The sequence below is a fragment of the Salvia splendens genome, chromosome 11 (assembly GCF_004379255.2).
Source record: "Salvia splendens isolate huo1 chromosome 11, SspV2, whole genome shotgun sequence".
Classification (NCBI taxonomy): Eukaryota; Viridiplantae; Streptophyta; class Magnoliopsida; order Lamiales; family Lamiaceae; genus Salvia; species Salvia splendens.
In genome coordinates, this window is record NC_056042.1 from 17,606,105 (window position 1) to 17,620,690 (window position 14,586).

At 37.9% G+C, this 14,586-nt stretch overlaps 1 protein-coding gene across 5 annotated transcripts; it reads left to right on the top strand.

The window, feature by feature from the left end:
- Positions 1-4,484: 4,484 nt before the first annotated feature.
- Positions 4,485-8,577, top strand: LOC121753569 (3-dehydroquinate synthase homolog). 5 transcript variants are annotated; one of them, XR_006040466.1, is made up of 11 exons: positions 4,485-4,638; positions 4,731-4,949; positions 5,710-5,876; positions 6,009-6,107; positions 6,198-6,266; positions 6,328-6,468; positions 6,558-6,647; positions 6,822-6,989; positions 7,161-7,230; positions 7,305-7,571; positions 7,642-8,577. XR_006040466.1 is itself a non-coding variant. In XM_042148780.1 (10 exons), exons 1-10 carry the CDS (start codon positions 4,590-4,592, stop codon positions 7,427-7,429), a joined length of 1,197 nt encoding a protein of 398 aa, XP_042004714.1. In that variant the 5' UTR covers positions 4,485-4,589; the 3' UTR covers positions 7,430-7,600. The 5 variants fall into 5 exon arrangements, 3 of the variants coding, with proteins under 3 accessions (XP_042004714.1, XP_042004715.1, XP_042004716.1); XR_006040465.1 differs by having other exon boundaries at positions 7,655-8,577; XM_042148780.1 differs by lacking the exon at positions 7,642-8,577 and having other exon boundaries at positions 7,305-7,600.
- Positions 8,578-14,586: the final 6,009 nt, after the last annotated feature.

Here is a 14,586-nt window from a genome sequence, read left to right on the forward strand (position 1 = left end):
CCATAAAAAGAAGAGCAGATGGTTCAATCGAGAGATACAAGGCGAGGCTTGTGGCAAAAGGGTACACTCAAGTATATGGAGTAGACTATGAAGAGACATTCTTCCCAGTTGCTAAGATGGAAACCGTGAGGACACTACTATCAGTAGCGGCGTGCAAAGATTGGGCACTCCACCAGTTCGATGTGACCAACGCCTTTCTTCATGGTGAGCTAGAGCAGAACAAGGAGGTATACATGGAGGTCCCACTAGGTTTTTCCGAAGAATTTGGAGAAGGAGAAGTATGCAGGTTGCGAAAAACTTTGTACGGTTTAAAGCAGTCTCCACGGGTCTGGTTCAGAAGATTCTGTCAGGCTATGATTAAGCAAGGCTTCCAACAAAGTCATTCCGATCATACGCTCTTCACAAAAAGGAGAGACGACAAGGTAACATGTCTAATTATTTACGTTGATGACATGATTATCACTGGAGACGATGTGGAAGAAATCCAGAGGTTGAAGGAAAATTTGTTCAAAGAGTTTCAGATGAAGAATCTAGGTGCACTGAAGTACTTCTTGGGAATAGAAGTATTGAGATCCCGACACGGGATATTCCTAAGACAAAAGAAGTACGTGCTAGACCTATTGGCAGAAACAGGTCTCCTCGACTGCAAGCCTGCAGACACTCCAATGGTTCCAAACCATGGGCTGAAAATAAAGGAAGGAGCAGAACTAACAGATAGAGAAAGATATCAACGTCTTGTCGGAAAGCTTATCTATCTCTCCCACACGAGACCCGACATAGCATATGCTGTAAGTATTGTGAGTCAGTTCATGCACCAACCTCAGGCTAATCACATGGAGGCCGCCTTGAGAATCGTACGTTACTTGAAAGGCACTGTAGGCTATGGAATATTCTTAGCTAAAAGAGAAGACTTGGAGGTTGATGGGTACACAGATGTTGACTGGGCGAGCAATCCAGTAGACAGGAAATCTACAGGAGGATACTTTACGTTCATCGAGGGAAACTTGGTTACCTGGAGGAGTAAGAAACAAAAGGTTGTAGCTCTATCTAGCGCCGAAGCCGAGTTCCGAGGAATGAAAAGTGGACTCATGGAAATCCTATGGCTAAGGAGATTACTCACAGAGATTGGTTTCCCACCTACTCGAAAAAGTCAGTTGTTCTGCGACAACAAAGCCGCCATCAGCATCTCAGAGAATCCAGTGCAACATGACCGAACTAAACACGTGGAAGTAGACCGATACTTCATCAAAGAAAAGCTGGAAGCAGGTATTATCGAATTTCCTTTTGTCCATTCGGAAGAACAACTTGCAGACATATTGACCAAGGCGGTTCACCCGAAGATCTTCAAAGAGATATTGAGCAAGTTAAGCATTGGAGATACCATTGCTCAACTTGAGGGGGAGTGTCAAACCTTACCAAATTCAGAGGAGAAATTAAGGCAATCAATAAGGATCTCATTACCAAAATCAAGGGACTCATTACAAGGAAAAGATACAGAAATCATAGGGAATACATTGTCTTAGAATAGACTTATATGCTACCAAAAATAAAATGTATCCTCCCTATATGAAGGGGACGAATTATTGTATCAATACACACAAGAAATAAGAAAAACGGTCTCTTCTTCCAATTCCAATAGCTTCCAATGCATAATTCTTTCAGTTCTCTCGATTACCATCGTTAAGAGGAAGGATCCCCTGCTGTGCACAGCAGGGGGCTGTGTTTAAAACACATCATTTTATGAACAAAACGCAGCTATACTTGTTTTTTATTCTTTTTCCTTTTCTTTTATTTAATTGTACCTGTGGGAAATGGCACAACAGGTGATCCATTCCGTATTGTATTAGGTTAGGTTGGTCGATTGATGATAAAGTATGAAGTGAGATTTTTTTCCATTGAAAAGTTGGGTTGGTTTGGATTGTTGATTAAATGTAGTGTTAGCGAGGCTAAGATTTTACTTTTGGTGTCACATTGGGATTGGCAGTGCATATGATTGATCGTAGAGAAGATTATATGATCGAACAAGTACAAAATTGTTCATTCAATTACAGTATGTTGTATATTCCCCTTTAATGCAAAATTTTTATTTACTTTGTCTTTAATGTGGATTTGTCATATTTCAGACAAGGTGGTTCAGCCTGGTTGGAGGAGATGAGAGTGTAAAGTTACCTGAGATAGGGTGTCTTGGAAGCATTGCATGACAGCGTGTAACTCTGTTGCCAAGTTGAACGTGAACATGCCAAGTTGTAGGTCGTTTGATATGTTGTCGTCTTTGTTTTGAATGCGAGGGTTTACTTAAGGATGTATAGCTGTAGATGACTAATTCGAAAATTACCGGTGTGCTTCATTGCTTAACTTGTTGCTTCTCTTACATCCCCTGAATATTGTAAGCTAACTTTGTTTTGTTTTGGTAAAAAGTTTCAGTCTCTACTTGGGAGTTATTAGGTCTGTTTAATTTTTGATAGTAGGATAAGTTTGTACTAATTTGATGTTGTACAGTCCAAAATGCTGGTAACCAATATGGCATAATATCTAAGGCGATGTAGATCTAGTTTCTATACACGTTGATGGAAGGGTTGCTTCCTTCACCAAAATTGTGGTTGTATGATTGGTTATAATTTTTTTTACAATGAACTTGAATTCGAGACTTTTGGCCTCAAGTATTATCACTATCATTTGACCAACTCACACACATATAATAATAACCAGTCCATCCGTCCCATAAAAATATGAGCATATGATATGGGATGGAAATAAGACAAAATTGGTAAATTAAGAGAGAGGAAGAAAGAGTAGTTAAAGTAGTGTTAGTAGGATAGTATTGTTAGTATTTTAATGGTGGTATGAGTTATAAATAACTTTATAAAAGTAATAAATTGTGGGATAATTTTCCAAAAATGAAAATACCCATATTTTTATGGAACATAGTAAAATGGAAAGTATCCATATTTTTATGTGATGGAATAAAACGAAAGTGCCCATATTTGTATGGGCAAAGGGAGTATCTTATTTTGAGTTGGTAGACAACTGTGCAACAAATATGGAAATATTTGGCAAGATATGATGAGATTTAATTTGATTTAATTGGGAAAGATATGCACAATATATTAATTGAATCCAAGAAAATAATTCTTTTTTCTAGTTAATAGGAGAATTCAAAAATTCCAAGGGGAAATGAGGATGTGGCTGGATGCTTCAATGCCGACTTTCATATAACTGTCATAACTCTCTTCATCGGACTTCGATTGAGGTGTGCGAGATACTTACGTGAAGATCTTTCGAAGATGAAGACATTGGAGAATTCAAAAATTCCAAGGGGAAATGAGGATGTGGCTGGATGCTTCAATGCCGACTTTCATATAACTGTCATAACTCTCTTCATCGGACTTCGATTGAGGTGTGCGAGATACTTACGTGAAGATCTTTCGAAGATGAAGACATTGGAGACCACCCGACCAACATGGAGAATTTGTCGACCTTGGGCACTTCAATGCGCAGATTTCGTAGAACGACCATCTAAACTCCGATTGACACATGCAAGATATCCACGTGAAATTGTGAACCTCTCTCAAAACCAAAGACATAGGTTCATCTAGATAGGCCGATTACTGTTTGAATCATGACTCTGTTGCACCTTAGTTGGAGATGAGCCTTTTATCTTGGTCAATACAAAGATAAATAAAAATAAAATAATCAGTTTGACTTAAGACTTGTGTTCGTCTCATTTAAACTCTCGGTTTCTCTCTTTTTCTCATCTTTTACTCCATTTCCCACCAGAACCCTAATTTCTCTGCAAGAATTCTAGCTTTGTCAGAAATGGAGCTGTCATCGAACTACAACAAAGGCTCCAGCGAGTCCCAACTCATGGAGAAGACGAATCATTGCTAGGGTTCGTCGTTCTTTTGAAGTGAGGAGTGTGAGAGACAAGAGAGTATTGAGAAGTGAGAAGTGAGAAGTGAGGAGTGTGAGAGACAAGAGAGTATTGAGAAGTGAGAAGCGTGAGAGACGTCACTAACGAGTATTGAATTTTTAGAATTTTTTAATTCGTTTTAAAATAAATTAATTTCTGTTGTAAAATAATTAGTAAAAATATTAGGTTAAGATTAAATTACTAATAAATCTCGGATTAGTAATTTGTTTCAGTCAAAATATAACTTAATTGGCGTTATTTTTTAAAGGCAACTTCGGAACATATTTGTTTATCTTAGATTCAAAAATGAAAAGCTATATTACTTAAATAGACTAGATTTTTCATTTTGACCTATTCCCCAAAATTATATAAAGTCTAAATAAAGAAAGTTTTGAACAAACACGTACCACTAATAATATGAATCCCACAATCTACTAATCATACTTACATTACTTTTTTCCTGTCTCTCTCTTACTTTTTTCTATTTATTTTACTTTACTAATTTCAACTTTCGAGGGAGTACATATTTAGGATATTTAGGATAAAAAATGAACATTATTTTCAGAATCTAAATGTCACCTTATAGTAGCGGACCCTTTCCCCATTTTTGTACCATCATCAACAAATAGCAATAGCCTTCAATTGCTTAACATTGCTTCATTATCTTCCCAACTTGTTAATGGCTGCCCTATTTCCTTCAGCTTCTATGCGCCAATCTGACATCGAAGGTTCGTTTCTTCTTCTTCTTGAGCTGCTCCATCGAAATTCAATATTTTCCGCTGAATTAACAGTCATTTTAATAGTTGTATAATACTCGTAGGCAAATTGGGAGTGGCCCATTTTTCGCTTCATAACAAGAAAACAACGCCAATTTGGCAGAGTGGGTTTTCTGTAAAGGCAATGAGTGTTTCAAAGTCGGAAAAGAAGCAAGTTTGGATATGGACGCAGAAGAAAGAAGTAATGACCGCTGCTGTGGAGAGGGGTTGGCATACTTTCATCTTTCAATCTGATTGCCGTGAGCTTGCTTCTCAGTGGTCGTGTAAGCGTATACCAATCTCATACTTTGTTTGTTAGTGTTCTGTGTGAGACAGAATTTAATTTTGGTATCAAGATTTGGGTTAAAATATTACATTCACAATTATCCTTTGATTTATGTATGTGATGTTTATATGATTTTAGGAACAGTTCAAGTGTAGTGTACTGTGGTTTGCACGGTTTAAATCAAGGGGTATTGGGGCCTAATATCACAAACTTATATAGTTGTTGCATTTTTATCACCAGCGACCAAATCCGAGTACATTTCACTTACCATCACAATGCGTCGGATATAGTTATCACTGGAAAATGATAGTTACGTGATTACAAACTCCCTAGAATGCAGATATGATTATTTATCTCATTTTAACGTAGTCGGATTTTGTCACCGGTGATAAAAATGCAACAACTATATAAGTTTGTGATATTATATGGCAAGTTTAAAGTTCGTGCGAAAAAACAAACTTTTGGAAAGTTTCGTGATATTAGGCGCAAATACCCCTTAAATCAATATTAGAGTAGAAAGATTTAGATGGTTTGACAATGGAGTGCAAAAACCTCTCTTTCGGCAAGAATTTTTTTGCACCTGTTACTATGGTTGACACTACTATGATAATACCATGATAGAAAATAGAATCGTAACTTGCAGAAATACATTGAGATAATCTCAATCCAATACTAACAATGTTATTTCGCAAGTCATACTTCTATTTTCAATGATCTTTAATATATTTGTCTGTTTAATGTAATTATGAATCTTGCAGCTTTGGCATTGTTGTTTCCTCTCTTTGTAGAAGAAGGAGGGCTCTTTGATGGGGAGCACGTCAAAGTCGCCACCCTCTTTGAGGTTTCTTCTCCCGCACAGCTGAAGAATCTCGAGCTGTTGAGTGATAAAGCAGATAATGTTGTTGTGGATCTGCTGGACTGGCAGGTGGTTGAATCAATCTCACCTTCTTTGGTTTTGTGTATATTTTTAACCAATGATCTGATTAGTTGGAGTTTTGTTAGTATTGAATGTTATCTTTTGGTGCATCTGAAGATGGAATGTCTACTTATTTCCTAGGTGATTCCTGCGGAAAATATTGTTGCAGCAATTCAAGGCACTCAGAAAACAGTCTTTGCCATCTCAAAGACGCCATCGGAAGCTCAATTGTTCTTTGAGGTAGCTTCCTTCATTTATATGATAAAAATGGAGATAACCATCCCAAATTTTCCAAGCTATTGCTTGTTCTTGATAAATATACTGTAGTAGGCATTGGAGCATGGTCTGGGAGGTGTGGTTTTGAAAACAGAGGACGTTGATGCCATTTTCCAGTTGAAGGTAATAACTTTCTCCCATGAGATTTTATGTTTTTCTTGTAATGTTGCCTTTATGTCTTTAGGAATATCTGGACAAAAGAAACAACCAAGGTAGTTTACTGGAATTGACAAAGGCCACGGTCACTAATATTCAAATGGTGGGAATGGGTGATCGTGTATGCGTTGACATGTGCAGCCTAATGAGACCCGGTGAAGGACTTCTGGTTATTCTATTGCTGACTCCGTATTCCTTACATATATTTTTTGCCGTTCTAACATGTAGAGAAGTAATTTTCTCTTTCATTACTTGAAGGTTGGATGCTTTGCTAGAGGGCTTTTTCTCATCCATTCCGAATGCTTAGAGTCGAATTACATTTCCAGCAGGCCTTTTCGGGTCAATGCGGTATGTTTTGATTACATATCAATATTTTCCAGAAGTGAAGCAATATTTGGGTTTTGATTAACATGATCAATATTTGCCAGAAGTGAGAATCCTCTGTCTTCTATGATTTCAGTTTTCAAGTCTGGTTGTATTGTGCTAGTTTGCTTTAGTTATGAAGTCTCTTGGATGTGCCAGGGCCCAGTACATGCATACGTTGCTGTTCCTGGGGAAAAGACTAGCTACCTTTCAGAACTAAAAGCCGGGAGAGAGGTAGTTGTTGTAGACCAAGATGGGATGCAGCGAACAGCCATTGTCGGTCGCGTGAAGATAGAGACAAGACCATTGATCCTTGTTGAGGCAAATGTTGTTTCATTTTTTTGTGATCCATTTAATCTTTTAAGGAAATTTCTTGTTAATATTTTCGTTTTACAGAAGTGTTGTTTACTTATCTCATCTGCACTCTGCAGTATGATTTCTGTACAATTAGAGAGTTTCTTGCATATATTTTAATTGTCAACTTGAGTTGCAATGCAGGTACTTGATGATCATCAAATTTCCTACACTATGATCCTTCAAAATGCTGAAACAGTTGCTCTTGTTGGAGGTAAAACTTAGTGAAACTAAGTTTTTCCTTATAATTTCAGTCCTACATCTATTGATCATCGCTGTCTATGGCAGCGGGACATCAAAATCAAGCCATTCCCGTGACATCGTTGAAACTAGGTGACGAAGTTCTGCTAAGTGTGCAGGGAGGTGCACGACACACCGGTATACAAATAGAGGAATTCATTGTTGAGAAATGACTCTCTATGAGTAATGGTTGAATGCTACTATGCATGTAATGCTTGCTTCTGTGTTGCTTTGTTGTTCGTGTGAAGCAGAATAGAATCTTATGCGGTTTAGTGTTAGTCATAGACAATATAACACAAGCCGCATGTTAAATAAGTAAGTAATTTGCCAAGATTTGCTACTAATTTTGATGATAGTCCAAAATCCCATTCTTCTTCATCTTCAGACAAACTGTGCAGCCTACTCATCTCAACATTAACAAGAAAGGCGATAAACAGAGCCCAAAAGATCACCTCGCCTCAATGAATATCCATATCACTACATGGTATGAAAAAAGCAATCAGTCTCTCAACCAGCTGAAGTTGATCTTGGAGAAGAATGAACAGAAACATGAAGGAGGCGGTCAGAGTTTGTTAACTAATGGAGATTGCAGAGGCGGAATATCTGATATGGCGAGGCATGGAACCTCTTAGGCATGGAGAGACTCCTCACTTGCTGGTCGTTTTTCATCTGCATTTACCTCCTGTTATGGTATTCATGTTTATGCCACTAAGGGCAGCGCTCATTGCCTGGAAATAGGAAGTAGACCTGACTGTGTCCTTGAGGATCGAGAGCTAGAACCACCTTGCTCATAGCAGGTCTAATCTTTGAATCACGGTTGAGGCAATGAGCAGCCAGCTGCACGGTTCTCTGCAGGGCTTTGATTGAGAAGTGCCCCTCCAGACTACGATCAATTAGCCTGTAGAACCCACCTCTTCTCGTCGAGGAAAGGCGTCCCCTCCACCCAGCTGTGCTTACCGTGAGGTCTGCTCTTGTCCATGGATCTTCGCCCCATCAACAGCTCGAGCAAAACCACTCTGGCACTATAAACATCGCCCTTTGATGTGAGATGCCCTGAGAAACGAGACTATGTCCGAAAAGCTATTTTCGCACTTGAACAATTCATTTAGCAAGCGGATGACGAAGTTAGCTGTTATGACAAACTGATACGGATAATGGAAGAGAGATAGTAGCCCACAAATCTAGTTGAGTGGTTAGTTTGTTCAGCTAACTAATGGAGAAGATATGGGAGAAGAAATAGGCAATCTTGTTAAGTTGTTTTTTCAGTTTCATGATTAGTTTTGCTACATTAAATCATTTATAAATAGTGAGATTCTTGGTAGATTGGGGAAAGCTTGGAAAGTATCAGTTTAGGACGAGTTATCTCGTAGGCCTCTGCGGAGGATTATCTTGGGCCTCTTCGGAGGATTTCTTTTATCATTTGTTACTTCCATTCTTGTTCATTTCCTTCTATTTTAATAATATCAGCCAAAGTGTGAGTTAGATATTCTGTCAAGCTCTCTTCATGATTGGTTAATTGAGTGACAGCCTTTACTCCTATCAATTTGGTGCGGTGAACGTGGACGATGGTTAATTCTCGGACAGAAGCCACTCTTGCTGTGGTTGGATTGGAGAAGGCTATACTGCAGATGCAAAAGACGACAGATCGAATCAAAGCTTTGAGTTCTCAGATTGAGGATTTCATGTTGGAGTTTCGAGAGTCTTTTGTGTCTCCAACGATGACGTTTCCAAAGTTTGATGGATCTGGGGCTCTTGCCTGGCTTGCACGGGCAAACCAATATTTCCTCATCAACAAGACACCTTTGGATACACGTGTCGACGTAGCCATCAGCGCCATATCCGGACCAGCAATACCTTGGTTACAATTGCTCCTCATGCGTTGTTCTTCGTTGTCGTGGGACAAATTCGCACAAGAGTTGTTGCGCCGTTTTGGTGATTCAGAAGGATGGAAACCCAAGAGTGTTGATGTTCGCAAGGAGATACCAACTATTACCACGTCAGCAATCCACACTGATATCGATACTAAAGAGATCAATAGCATGCCCCTGCCCTTGCCAGTGCAACTGCCCATTCCACCTCCAGTTTTGGTCCCTCTACCATCTCCTACCAGTCCACCTTCACCAGCAATTCCGCCTACACTATCAACGGTGACAGCACTGCTGTTGTCCGCCTATATTCTGCAGTTTCAACCTCCTTTCTTGACTCCGCTGCAGCGTTTAGTTTCTGCGGCTACTGCTGACCATACCAAACTCATGGTTTCATCAACTCCACTGACAACAGCCATGATGACAGCACCTCTGTTGTCTGCCAACCCCGATAATTTGCAGACTCAGTTTCCGTTCTCCCTGCTGCGATGTCTAGTTTCCGCTGCCCACAAGTCCACGCCTATGGCGGTTTCCTTTCCGGGGTCACTATTCTCATCAGCAGGCAACCCATTCTCCTATCTGGATAGGCTGCAACTCCTTCATATAGTTGGCCATCTTCTATGGTTCAATGCTCTGGCTACTACCCGAAAGCATGAGTTTGAACCTCCATCGGACAAAGTACTTGGTTTCCATTTCGACCTCCGCCTTGAGGGCAAGGCTGTTTTGAGGGTGAGGCAGTTGATACGGATAATGGAAGAGAGATAGTAGCCCACAAATCTAGTTGAGTGGTTAGTTTGTTCAACTAACTAATGGAGAAGATATGGGAGAAGAAATAGGCAATCTTGTTAAGTTGTTTTTTCAGTTTCATGATTAGTTTTGCTGCATTAAATCATTTATAAATAGTGAGATTCTTGGTAGATTGGGGAAAGCTTGGAAAGTATCAGTTTAGGACGAGTTATCTCGTAGGCCTCTGCAGAGGATTATCTTGGGCCTCTTCGGAGGATTTCTTTTATCATTTGTTACTTCCATTCTTGTTCATTTCCTTCTATTTTAATAATATCAGCCAAAGTGTGAGTTAGATATTCTGTCAAGCTCTCTTCATGATTGGTTAATTGAGTGACAGCCTTTACTCCTATCACAAACTCTGGTGCAGCATGTGTTGTCACATACATCTTGTCTTCCTTGGGCATAGACTTGGCTGCCCGAAAGTAGCCTCTGTTGCTCCTCGACATTGTGCACAGGCTGTTTGGCGAAAGCTTGGACTGTCTCGATGATGAAGGCTGCTTTGTTTGAGAGTTTTGAGGCAGCTTGATCCAAGCCAGCAATTATCTCGCCATCATGAACTTTTCTAGGTATTTAAATTCTTGTAATTTTAGCATAACTAAATTCTCAGTTGGAGTCTCTCTCTTCCAACAAAAAATATTAATGTAAAACAAAATCTAGCATTAATATTATGTACTCCCTCTGTCCCACTCAAGATGGCTACATTCTTAAAGTAGAAAGGAAAAAGATAGTTGAATATTTTAATAAAGAGAGAGAAGAAAAGAGGTTATTTACAAAATTAGAAATTGGACATCTTGATTGGGACAAATGAAAAAGGAAAGGTGACCATCTTGAATAAGACAGACTGGGTACTAATATGAATTTATTCAAGAGAAATAAAAGTTTTTGATGGTTTTCACCCTCTTTCATTTATGTTCCCTTGTTATATCACCAAGCGCCCTTCTCAGTTATCTATTTCAAACTATATCATCGAACTTTTAATATAGACTAAAGTCCCAAAATGGTACTTAACATATTGCATTTTTTTGATTTTAGTTCAAAACATTATCTTTTGAATTATTCGGTCCCTCACATTTGAAATCGGATCACATTTTATCAATTTTGGACGGTTCCGTCAAATATTTGACGGTGTTAATTACCGGGTCACAAATCCGTCACTAATCCGTCACTAACTGGGAGAAACTGATCCATCACAAATCCGTCACTAACCCGTCACTAATCCGTCACTAGACGAGGATGCCGACGTTGATGAAGACCTCGGGCAGCGAGGTGAGAAGCCGCGGGTGGTGGCGGGGGAGACCTCCGCCGTGTAAAGCGGCGCGATCATGAAGGAGTACCCGACCCCAATTCCCGCCACCGCCCTTCCGACGATGAGGAACGGGTAGGACGGCGCCGGCCCCATCAGCAGCGCTCCGGCTAAAAAAGCGGAGGGGGCTAAGACGATCGTATAGCGGCGGCCGATGCAATCGGAGGTCTTGCCGGAGGCTAGAGAGCCGATCAAGGAGAATAGATTGAGAGAGTTGACGAGAATCTCATGCTGAATTGATGAGATTTTGAGGTCTTGTTTGATGAAGAGAGCTGCGCCGCTCATTACTCAAATGTCTGCAATCGCAGAAATTTACTGAATGCTACTTGTGATGAAGAAGAATTGGCGAAAAAAATTTGGTTACCGACTTACCGTAGCCTAAGAGGATGGAGTTGGTGGAGGCCAAGAGGGCGCATGCGAGGGCGTAAGTGTTGAGGCGAGGCCTTGTGACGGATTATTGACGGATTAGTGACGAATCAGTTTCTCCCAGTTAGTGACGGATTAGTGACGGATTTGTGACCTGATAATTAACACCGTCAAAAATTTGACGGAACCGTCCAAAATTGACCAAATGTGATCCGATTTCAAATGTGAGGGACCGAATAATTCAAATGATAATGTTTTGGACCAAAATAAAAAAAAACGCAATATGTTAAGGACCATTTTGGGACTTTAGTCTTTAATATATAACCAAAAATACTAATAAAAGAAAAACTTCTGTTAAAATTATTTAAAACTGGGTCACTATATTTCTCTCATTTACTCTATTAATTTTGCATTAAAATTCAAATCATCCAACAATAAAATTATTTTTTAGGAAGAAAAGGAACATCTGCAAAATCCAAATCATCCAACAACAAAATTATTTTTTATGAAGTAAAGGAGCATTCAGATGTTGGGGAAATAAATATATTATCTATTAACATATTAAAATTATACAGTAGTTTTAACTATAAAGGGTTCTTGACAAATTTAATTTTTTCTCTCATATTTCGGCTTATTTTAGAAAGGAAAATATATTTGCATGAATTTGATAAATAGATTTGGAATCGGTTTTCTAATTTCGAACTTACTCTCTCTGACTCACCTAATTTGTGTAAGAAATATCCCGCAAGTGTACAGAGCTAAATATATCATACCTCAACCCTGATAATGTATATATTAATAATAAACAAAATACAAGTTAAAGTAAATAAATCACATATCAATTACATCACCATCAACGTACTATAGATACAAAATCCATCATTTAGTAGCTTATTCACAAATATTCTAAATCAGCAGACATTACCATAAACATTAAATATCATCAACAGTTCTACGTCCATATGCATATGTCTCTATATTCAATAAATTATTGTGTGACAAATCAAACCTGTTATCTGTCCGGGATTTCCATTGTATACGACCCGTAGGTCCCATTGCCTTTGTACATATATGTATGACTCGAAGGTCCATTGCCATTGTATAATATGATCTAGAAGTCTCATTGCCATTGTATACATATATATGACCAGAAGGTCCATTGTCATTGATATTAACACCGGGGCAAGACCATCACATATCATCTTTAATCATATGATACATGTAATTTTAACACCATATGTAGATCATATCAATTCTATCAACTACATATCCATATTACTCCCTTCGTCCCTCTGTAGTAGAGGCTTTTCTTTTCGGTACTGAATGAGTTAAGTAATGAATAATAAAGTAGAAAATGAAAAGGAAAAAGGTTGATAGATGAAGAGAGAATAAATGAAGAGAGACTTAGTAAGAGAGAGTAAAATAAGAGAGAAGAAAAGTTGTTATTTTTTGCCAAAAAAGGAAACGACTCAGTATAGTGAGACAACCCCAAAAAAATACGACTCAGCTACAGAAAGACGGAGGGAGTATATTTTATCAAATTATTCCAATACAATATATAAATGTATCTTTTACACAAATCATATATTCATATCGTATTCCATCATATAAACCAAATATTCACTCCAAATTAATACATAGAAATCAATCACATAACATCTGTAAAATTAAAATTATAATTTATACGCACATAATTATCACAAGAATCTTACCAAACCTCATAGTCTGCCTCCTAATTTATAACCCTCGATCCTAATTACATAAGCTCCAACGATGTATTTTTTTTTTATCTTTTATTCTCCCCACTCCGTCGTCTTTTTTCTTCTTTTTTGTTTTATTTTCCTTCATTATACTCTCTCAAATATGGAGGTGTCCTCCATTAGCTTAGTTAGTGGCTCTAAATTATTCCACATAATAAAAAAGACCTGCATTGTTTCTCTAACTCCCACGTATCATCACATTTCATACACAAATATATTTCATTAAAATACTATGATGGCTAAAGTTGGATTAATATGAAACATTTCCTAAGTTTGGAATCCCATAGTACAAATGATATATAATAAGAAAAATAAAGTCAACTATATAATATTATAGAAGATCACTGCATATAAATTATAACTACTCCTAAAGTTGAACTAATACAAACACACGCACACTTATATAGGTGCATGTACAACCATATTAATTTCGCATAATTAATTAAAATGTCATTTTGATGTTACTTTACATGCAATTTACCCTATTTGTAATATGCAATGACAATAAAATATACTAATATGAAAAATAATGCATATTTCAGGTTAGAAATGTTATAAAATGCAAGCTAGAATGTCATATCCATATGGACTAATTAGCACTTGAGTACTTTGAATTGTCGTCGTTCACTATTTAGACTAAGGAAAAAGGGTTTGTTTTATGATTTAAAAATAACTAACTAAAGCATTAAAAGTAAACAAAGCAAAAGACAGTTTGGTTGTAATAAAATATGGAGAAAAAGCGGAATTCCCGGATCCAACATACTAGTGTCTCTCTTGATTCAATGAACTAAACCTATTACCTATTTTAAGTCTAATTATTAAAGTCTCCGTATAATAGAATAGACTCTGACTCCTTTAGCTCCTAAGACCCAAGCCCTCACAAAAAGTCCCCTTTCTCGAGTGCATATATATCTTTGTATTGTAATCATTCTCTTAACCACATAAAACTAGCTATCTCTCTATTAATCTAGTTAAACTGACATAGTTTTCATGTTGATCAGGCAAAAGACCAATAAAAGCACAAGAACAATCAAAACAACCACAAGGACTAAGTATAACAGTTTAGTTGCATAAATTAAAACATAAACTCGTAGTCTTCACCAAAAACCATACGGAAATATTAAGCTATTCATGTTCATAAGAATTCTAGCAAAATATTTGGTAGAAAACAATAAAAAAATGAACAACGGGAGAATGGATGTCACAGAGGAGAGCTGGACGGAGGGAAGTCTTCAAATCGTTGCTCGAAG